General features: G+C 36.3%; 1 protein-coding gene across 1 annotated transcript; it reads left to right on the forward strand.

Annotated features, from left to right (window-relative positions):
* The first annotated feature begins 1,557 nt into the window (after nt 1–1,557).
* fkbp11 (FKBP prolyl isomerase 11) lies at nt 1,558–5,944 on the forward strand. Its single transcript, XM_051707855.1, has 6 exons — nt 1,558–1,963; nt 2,202–2,264; nt 4,245–4,332; nt 5,095–5,128; nt 5,341–5,411; nt 5,684–5,944. The coding sequence occupies exons 1-6, from the start codon at nt 1,859–1,861 to the stop codon at nt 5,890–5,892; spliced, it is 570 nt and encodes a 189-aa protein (XP_051563815.1). The 5' UTR covers nt 1,558–1,858; the 3' UTR covers nt 5,893–5,944.
* Nucleotides 5,945–9,924: the final 3,980 nt, after the last annotated feature.

Genomic DNA, 9,924 nt, shown 5'->3' on the forward strand with positions numbered 1-9,924 from the left:
AATTCAAGCATGTAGAAACGAATGATCTAGATTTCAAGTAAATATTATTTATGATTGCTTGTTATCTTTACAATGAGTAATCATGTATCAATCCTAAAGTAGAAAACCTTGTCATATTTATTTGCTAATTTGAGTAAATTTCAATGGTTATTAAATAAGTAATGTGCAGCTCTGTTTCATGTTGCTATTGCCAGTAACGAAAGGTGATGTTGTCTAATAGACTACAAAGCATGCAATAAGCTATAAGGAAAGTTCAAAATGTAATACAGTACAGTGCAAATGTCTTAGGCACATAAGATGTTTCACAAAAGCATTTGTCTTAAGATGGTTATTTATATCTTCAGCTTTAGTTTAGTTGTGTGTCAATAGGAAATATAAATGTTAGACTCCTAAACATTAATTTTGCAAATAGAAAAGATTAGAATAGAAGAACAGGGAGCTCTGTAACAGATGTCATGGCCCCCACAAAGCCCCCCACTGAACATTGTGTCAGTCTGAGATTACATAAAGAGACAGAAGCAATTGAGACAGTCTAAACAGATAAAAGAACTGCGGCGAATTCTTCAAGAAGCTTGGAACATCCTATCTGCCAACAACCAAGGAAAACTGTGTCCAGGTGTATCTAGGAGAATTGGGGCCGTTTTAAAGGTAAAGGTGGTCACACCAAATATTGATTTAGTTTTTTTTGTTTACTGGACTTTGTATGACATTAAGTGATAAATGAAAACTATTTATGTCATTATTTTTGAAGACATCCTCACTATGCAACATTTTTCACAAGTGCCTAAAACTTTTGCACAGTACTGTATGTTCATATAAAATGTTCATTTAAATTGTTTAAGTTTCTTGAAATACCATGTACATCAAATTTGTAAGTAAAAGTTACAATATTACCTGAAATGTTTGTTAAATTTACTCACTCACTTTAATCAATCCTATGTCATGATTTAAGTAGATTTTACTTAATTTTACACCCATATGCTTAGAAGAACTGTCTGTAAAAACTTGCGATATTAAAATTAAGTATATCTGACTAGTCATTTTTTTTTTTTTTTTTTTGCGCAGCAGGTGGATATTTCATAAAGTTGGATAAAGAAATGCCCTGACTGTGAAAATCAAATATATGATAGTTTTGATTTGTTTAACAGTTTAGGTTACCACATAATCCCCATATTTCCATTTGTGTTATTTCATAGATTTAATTACTAATGTTGGAAACTGGTATTAATAAAAAATGTATAGGTGTGTCCAAACATTTGGTACTGCAATTAAAAAAAAAGAAAAACTCAGTTCTTCAAACCATAAATATAAGGCCCTTTTCCTTCACACTGCTAACATGAGATTTATAACAAGTTTAGAACAGGCTATATTGGTTTACTATTAACATGTAATTACAACTCATTACATAGAGGTCTATTCCTAGGTAATGAATGATGTTTTAAATATCTGTAAATGAGTTCAAAGAGGTAAATCAATTACTGTATGTTGCAAGTGTTTTCCATCTCTCAATCTCAGAATGTCGAGCGCCCACTAGTGGTGAAGATCTCCAACAGCAGCTGCAGGCCATAGGGAGAGACTTCTGGGATGCTGGCGGAATGTGAGGCGGGGATTCCAGTGACCCAGGTGTTGGTCCAGTGTTCGAGGGTCGTGTAACACCGCCGTTATCTCTTCTTCGCTATATTAACACATCAGCTTTAACTGGTGTCTCGCCTTGAGGGACTTACATTTTGCGTTCGAGTATTTATTGTCTTCCCTAACGCTGCAAGCAGCAGTGTGGAGACTCTCTTGACGGAAGTGAGTCTGTTAGAGTAGTTTGATCCTTTCTGTGGTTATTATTAGTGCTATAACGTGAGACACAATGGGGATTCGGACGAGCATCGCTTTGATTTTGCTCGTAGCATTTGCATTTGTGGCAGCCGAGAACGAAGAAAGTGTGATCGAACAGTTGGTTGTGGAGACATTGGTAAGTTTTCAAGTTTTAAAAAAATTTTTTTTTATGAATGGCTAGCGTGACTACTACTACTACAGTCCACGTAGCTGCATACTGCATGGATTTGTCACACATTTATAATAACACAAAACACATTGTGCATATTTACAGTGTCCCGTCGTATTTGATACAATATAAGCATTTCATCTCCTTCTGTATGATGATTGTTCTGTAATATCTCTGATTAATATGTCGTTTGACCATTTTATAGGTGATGCCGGACACATGCACGATTACATCAACGATGGGAGACACGCTTCAAATCCACTACACGGTAATACATAAAACGCGACTTTAAAGTGTTTTTTTCCCTCGCACAAATTATGTAATTACATCGTGTGAAAATGTGACTCTTCGGCTGTTTTTTGCACATGAAATCGACTCTCAGTGATGTGGCAGACTCAGTCTGACATCTGGACACGTCAGACATGATAGAAAATAGAGTTGTATGCTCCACAGTGGGTGTAAAAGAGGACACGGCTTTCAGGGAGATCGAACATCTGCTTTTAAAATACAGTTAACATGAAAGTGTATCACTGAGTCACTTCTTTGTTTCGTAAGGCAGTTAATTTAAACGGTGTCTTAGTTTTAAGCGAAACCAAATGTTGTGCTGTCGCTGGAGGAGGCGGAGCAACACGTCAGCAGTTGAGTCAGTCGCGGGCACGAGCAGCTGCAGACAGAATTTCACACGAGGAAACGCGTGGGCGCGCACGCTTGTGTGTGTGTGTGTGTGTGTGGGGGGGGGGGGGGGGGGGGCAAACTTTTAATTTCTTTTTTTAAATATTCACTAGACTGAAAAAGTGGTAACAGCTATTTCTACCTGATCTGACCCTTACAACATCAATTTTGTTGATGTTACCTAATGTATTCAGGTTGATTCAGTGAAGTTAATATCTTTGACTCGAACATAACCAGTTAATTTAGATGACAAGAATTTTTATTTTTTTATTTTATTTTTTTTTACAGAAAATGTTTTGTCAGGTAATCTAAAATGTGCTTTAAATTATGACATCTTAATTAGTTTAAACTGTTTGTTTTTTGTTGTTGTTGTTGTGTTTTTTATTTTATTCTATTTATTAAAAAATGTTGAATTACCTAACAAATTAGGTTTCACCAAACGAAAGTCATTTCTATGGGTTAGATCAAGTAGAAATAGATCCTTGAGGTAACAATTGCAGGTTACCACTTTTTCTGTGTATTTAGTCACTTCAAAATCAGTCACTACAAATTTAGTCACTACAAAGTTCTCCATTAAAAACTGCACATTTTCATTTTGTTAGTGATCAGGTAATTAATAATGTCGTTACACTATAAAAGAGGTAACCTGCAATTGTTACCTTATCAAGCTATTTCTACCTGATCTAACCCTTAAAAATAGTTTGTTGGTGTAATCTGTAGGGTTTAGGTTTATTCAGACATGTTAAGTAATACTTCACTTAAGCCAGTTAATTTAGATTTTACCACATGAAGCACATTTTTAGGTTAAAGTAATAGTTCACCCAAAAATGAAAATTCTCTCATCATTTACTCTCCCTCATGCCATCCCAGAGGTGTTTCTTCTTTGTTTCTTCTGCTGAACACATACAAAGATTTTTAGAAAAATATCTCAGCTCTGTAGGTCCATACAATGCAAGTGAATGGTGGCCAGAGATTTGAAGATCCAAAAAGCACATAAAGGCAGAATAGAAGTAATTCATACGGATCAATTGGTTTAATCCATGTCTTCAGAAGTGATATGATAGGTGTGGGTGAGAAACAGAACAATATTTAAGCCCTTTATTTTACCATAAATCTCCACTTTCATATTCACTTTCTTCTTCTTTTGTTTTTGCCATTTAACATTGTTTGTGCATATCGCCACCTACTGGGCAGGGAGGAGAATTTATAGAAAAAAAAAGAACTTAAATATTTATCTGTTTCTTACCAACACCTATCATATTGCTTGAGAAGATATAGATTTAACCACTGGAGTCGTATGGATTACTTTTATGCTGCCTTTGTATGCTTTTTAAAGCTTAAACATTTTGATACCCATTCACTTGCATTGTATAGACCAAAAGTGCTGAGATATTCTTCTAAAAATCTTTGTTTGTGTTCAACAGAAAAAAAAGTGAGTCATACACATCGGAGATGGCACGAGTGTCAGTAAATGATGAGAGAATTTTCATATTTGGGTGTTACTGCATCTAACCTGCAATGCATTTGGATTTGAAATTTCCACAGAATTTATTTCTCTCTGTTGGGTGCTGTACAGGGTCGATTAATGGACGGGAAGGTGATTGACACCTCTCTGTCTCGTGAGCCTCTAGTCGTAGAGTTGGGGAAGAGGTCTGTCATCACAGGTATGGGACTCAGACACTAAAATGGAACCAGTGCAGCTTTAGGTTTATTTACCGTTGACCCACCTGGCCCCAATATGAACCCTATCCTATATTACTAGCAATAGTTCACCCAAAAATGATAATTCTGTTATTATTTTCTCAACTCCATGTCGTTCCAGACCTGTTTGAATTTCTTTCTTCAGCGGAACACAAAAGGAAGTAGTCCATGCAACTTGTGCATTGAATTCCAAGTCTTCTGAAGGCAACAGACCATAATTTAAGGTGTTATTCACTTATGAAATCATTAAAAAAGTCAATAAACAGTGCTGAAATCCAATATGGCAGCTACGTTGATAACATCAAACCTTATTTGTTCTTATGTGTCTTGTGACTTAATGCCATTTTGGACCCTCATTTGTTGGATCTTTGGATTTCAGCACTGTTTATGGACTTTATTAATGATTCGATTGTATCTGAGAGTGAATTACACCCTCAATTATGGTCTAGTCATCATACAAAGCGATTGTATGCCTACAGATGACTTGGTATGTGACACACAAGCTGCCTGGATTACTTCTATGACACTTTGGGATGCTTTATTAAGTGTTTAAAGTGATTGATATACCATGCACCAGAGTTTGGGTCATCTGTTTTTTTTGGGCCATGTTTTCATTTGAGATGTTTATCTTGTAATAACCATGTAATAAACTGAAATAATTCACTATTCCAACAGTTAAACAAAATGTATCTTTAAAACGTTTTTTATTATTATTTATTTTGCAGGCCTAGAGCAAGCCCTGGTTGGAGTATGTGAAGGGTAAGTTGAAGTGAATGTCTTCCCTTTCAGAACGCACAATTGCGGCAATGCAGGTAGGCAGAGATGGTGAATGTTGAAAGCACATATATTGGAAAATACTGAATGTTCAAGACCACTTACAGAAAATGTCTTTTGGGGAGGTGTCTAAATCACTCACTTGAAAGGCCTTTTTTTCAGTCTCTTCTGTCTTTTCTACCTATGCTTTTGCCCAGACAAAAAATCAAGGCCATGATTCCGGCTCATCTAGCATATGGAAAGAGAGGATACCCTCCAACAATTCCAGGTACCATGGCAACACACTTAAAAGTGAATCAAAATTTCAGTAACAACACTATAGGTGCTGTTAGGTGAAAACACTTCAAAGTGTACATTGTGTTACAGTACTAATGTTCTGCATATGCCGAAGAAGTCCATAAACTAATTAATCATCATCAGTAGTAGCAACATTGACAAGATTACAGTTTTTTGGCCGGTACATGATTGTAGTTATTAAAAGCTTGGTGTAACAATCACGTTCCATGCGATTATTAATATTTTATCTCTTTTTCCCCATAGGAGACAGTTCACTTGAGTTTGAGGTGGAAGTGATCTCTCTGTCCCAGCAAACCCCCTGGCAGAAGCTGGTTAATGATGTTCTTCCCCTGGTGTGTTTGGCACTGGTTCCCACTCTACTTGGCTTAGTGGGACTGTACCTCTACAACAAAGCAAACGCACAACCTCAAGGAAAGAAGAAGAGCAAAGACAAGAAAAGCAAGAAGAAATGAGATCAAAGCCAAAAAGAATAAACTATTTAAATAAAAAATGACAAAAACTCCAGCTTTGTTTGGCATGGGTCTGTTTTTCTTGTTTTGTGTTTTTTAAAGACATTAAGTCTTTGAATATAATATAAAAACACTCTGACATTTAACAGATGTTCTTGTTTTTCAACTAGCATTACACGATAATGTCACAAAAAGTCTTTGAACACTTAAAGGTGCAATATGTAATATATTTACTGTACTAAAGCATAAAATCAGAGATTTAGGAAACATGCTAAGTTGAAATACTGGCTTCTCCGAAAACTACAGCCAGTATATCCTAGTTTGAAATGTCTGTTCTGGGCTGGAATTTCTGTTTGTGTTTTGGCCTGTGTGATCCCGCCCACTGCCCATTTCCCAGTAGTATTTCGACACACCGGGTTGCCATTACATTATGTTGTATACATTAGCTGATCAACTTACAGTGTAAGGCTCGTCGCTTGCCATTGTCAGTTTGCTCATTCCTGTTGCGAGTCCTCAACCTGGCAACCAGCATGAGCTTCGAGTCTGGGGAGGAAGGGTTGGTGGAGACAACTCTCTCCAATATTTTGAATTTGGACTGCAGTGCCCATTTTAAATGCTTGATGTCAATGTTACATATTGCTCCTTTAAGCCGCACTTAAAAATGTATGCATTAGATAACAAACAAAATATCAGCATTTTATGCCTCTTGTGGCAGCGTTTATTAAGCTAAATCCTGCATATGAATATTAGTAGCATGAAGTATTGAAACAGCTCAAAATCAGTGTATTTTGATCTCGTCATCTGTTGATCTTAGGAATTATGCTTAGAACAATTACTTTGAAATCTGTGTCTCAAAATAACACCAGCTGCCCTTTTTTGACACTATAGTACATTTCAATAAGTCTCTGAGATTATAGATGCCTGAAGTGATTTGTAGATAATGATCAGCAATACAATGTGTCTCGCAGGTGAAAGGTCTTACAAAAAGCCAAAATTCAAGCAAGATACTGATACAGCTCAGCACTCAGATACTAGATCTGCCAACGTAACACTGACTTGTCCTATAGAGGGGAAGAATGTATTGGCCTATACCTCAAGGTGAATAGTCCAGCATTGTGGAAAGCAGCGGAGAAGGGTCAAAGGTCTTTAAGAGTCAGCAGATCTTTAGGATATTGTATATGTAAAGTAGTAATGTTTTACATGTACTGAATGAGAAACTGGGAGAATCTCACCTGTAAAGAACATGTGTTTTGTTACCCCAAAATCAAGGGAATGAAATAAGAAATTGTATTTTGCTTAAACTTCATAAGGCCTGTTTCAGGACCATTAAGATTTTTTGTATTGTGAGCTAATGAGAATCACCACTGAGAATAATGGGAATTACAAGAAAACATACAGTAAAACTGAAGGAAATGTACTTTAATGACATGATGTTCCAGTGCAAAAAAATCTTAATGGACCTAAAATTAGGACCTGGGTAGCTCAGTGAGTAAAGACGCTGACTACCACACCTGGAGTCACGAGTTTGAATCCATGGCATCCAGCCAGGTCTCCTAAGCAACCAAATTGGCCCAGTTGCTAGGGAGGGTAGAGTCACATGGGGTAACCTCCTCGTGGTCTCTATAATGTGGTTTGCTCTTGGTGGGGCACGTGGTGAGTTGCGCATGAAGCCTCCACACACGCTATGTCTCCACAGTAACGCGCTCAACAAGCCACGTGATAAGATGTGCGGATTGATGGTCTCAGACGCGGAGGCAACTGAGATTCGTCCTCCACCACCTGGATTGAGGCAAGTCACTATGTCACCATGAGGAGTGCATTGGGAATTGGGCATTCCAAATTGGGGAGAAAATCAGAAAAAAAAAAAAAATGGTCCTAAAATTATAGGCTATATATAAATTTCATCACATGAGCATGCTCCATAAATGTTGGCTTTATTTTTCTTGTTATGATTTGGTTCCTTTGCACTAAATGACAGTAGAGACACATATTCTAATACTTCAGTGTCTAGCCAACATGTCTGGATTAATTTCTGTGAAAGTTTGTATTCATCCAGTCATGAATGAATGACTGGTAGAGCTCATTTGTGTACAATAGGACATATTGTATGAAAATTTAAGACTCATCTAAGTGGATTCATTAGATTGAGTTGTGAAATGCCTTGAGAAATGAGTACATTTGTAACTAAATGGACTGTTTTATCATCCTGTTGCATTAAAAAAAAGTACAGCTATCCTCAACAGGCTGTGTAACACAAACGCTCCAAAAAGCACATAAAGGTAGCATAAAAGCATTCCATAAGACTCCAGTGGTTTAATCAATGCCTTCTGAAGCAATCCAGTTGGTTTTGAGTGAGAACAGACCGAAATGTAACGAAATGTAAACTATAAATCTTGACATCTGCAGTCTCCTTGGCAACCATGATTTCAAGCTCGATTTCACTTCCTAGTAGCATATAGCGCTCTGTGCATGCATCAGGCACTAGGAAGTGTAATCAAGCTTTAAATTATGATTGTGCCTAGAGACTGAAATGGCAAGATGTAAAGGAAAAAAATGAGTTATGATTTGGTCTGTTCCACTGGAGCCTTATGTATTACACTCAAAAAACTAATTCATTACCTTTACTTAATTTAAGAATTTTTTTAGAAGCAATTTCATTGTTACCTCTAATTAATTCAGTTTCATTAAACCAACATAATGTAATTGGATTAGGTCAAATCAATTTACTATAGTTGGTTTAACTCAACTTTAATAGGTTAATCAAACTTATATTTTTTTATGTTAGTCTAATGTAATTTTATTAATTTACTCAGTTTTACTTAATCAATTGTCTTATGTTGGTTCAAATTAATATTTTTTTTAATAGTTAGTATATGCCAAAAGAGCAAGTATAAGGACAGTGAAAATGGTGCACGGTCAGTTTGATAGCAACTGCTTGTAGAGCTCAACAGCATTCAAATCAAACATCACTTGAGTGTGTAAGTCCATCCTCAACCAAAGCATAAGCACCAGTCTTCACCACAATGGTAACCCCCCCAAACTCCAGCCAAACAAACACTACTTTTAAAAAAATGATAAAACAGAACAGTAAACATGAACAAAACTCCTGTTCTTATCTTACTCAGAAATGCATAAAATAACACTTAGTTTCAACATTTGTTCACACCATCCAGTCCCCTGCAAAGCTTGCTGGGAAATCGAAATTTCATCAGTGCTACAATACATATTCATGTGACCTTACACAAATGGATTAAGTAAACAAAATTTTTACAAATGTAATTGAATTTAACATAATGAATTTAAGACAAAATGTTCTAGAATTGTGTTGCTTTAGTTAATTTTAATTAAGTTAAGTGAACAACCTGCAAAAATCCTTTATTTGAGTGTACGTTTATGCTGCCATTAGGTGCTTTTTGGAGCTTCAAAGTTTTGGACCCCATTCACTTGCATTGTATGGACCTAAAGAGCTGAGATATTTTTCTAAAGCGCTTCATTTGTGTTCAGCAGAAGAAAGAAAGTCATACACATCTGGGATGGCATGAGGGTGAGTAAATTATGAGAGAATTGTCATTTTTGGGAGAACTATTCCTTTAAGGGGCTTCTTGCAACCCTTGTGCACTACTAATACACATTTGCTCCAGGTCAGTGTATTTGATAAGGTGATTAAAATGTGCAAAGAGGCTGTGTTGCTGATTGTGCTGCAACAAAGTACATCAAACCCTTTCCACAAAATCAATATCACTTCTTATTTCCAAGGCACAGAATGCAAACTGCTTTTGTTGTTTGTTGATTGAGGAATCTGGACTCATTGAAACAGAGGACTGGTAGATATACTTGAAGTGTTCACCGAGTGTACTTTCAACATTACTGGCCAAATTCAGTCATTATATGACATTGCTATGATGAGCTCCTATTTTGAACCTTATTTTCAAACTAAGATATGACTACAGTCTGTTTTCATGATCATGCTTGTCTCTTTGAATCGTCTTTTTGAAATGATAGAATTCTTTTTAGCATTTGCATATGGGAAAAATA

This window comes from Myxocyprinus asiaticus, chromosome 9 (genome assembly GCF_019703515.2).
Source record: "Myxocyprinus asiaticus isolate MX2 ecotype Aquarium Trade chromosome 9, UBuf_Myxa_2, whole genome shotgun sequence".
NCBI classification, from domain to species: Eukaryota; Metazoa; Chordata; class Actinopteri; order Cypriniformes; family Catostomidae; genus Myxocyprinus; species Myxocyprinus asiaticus.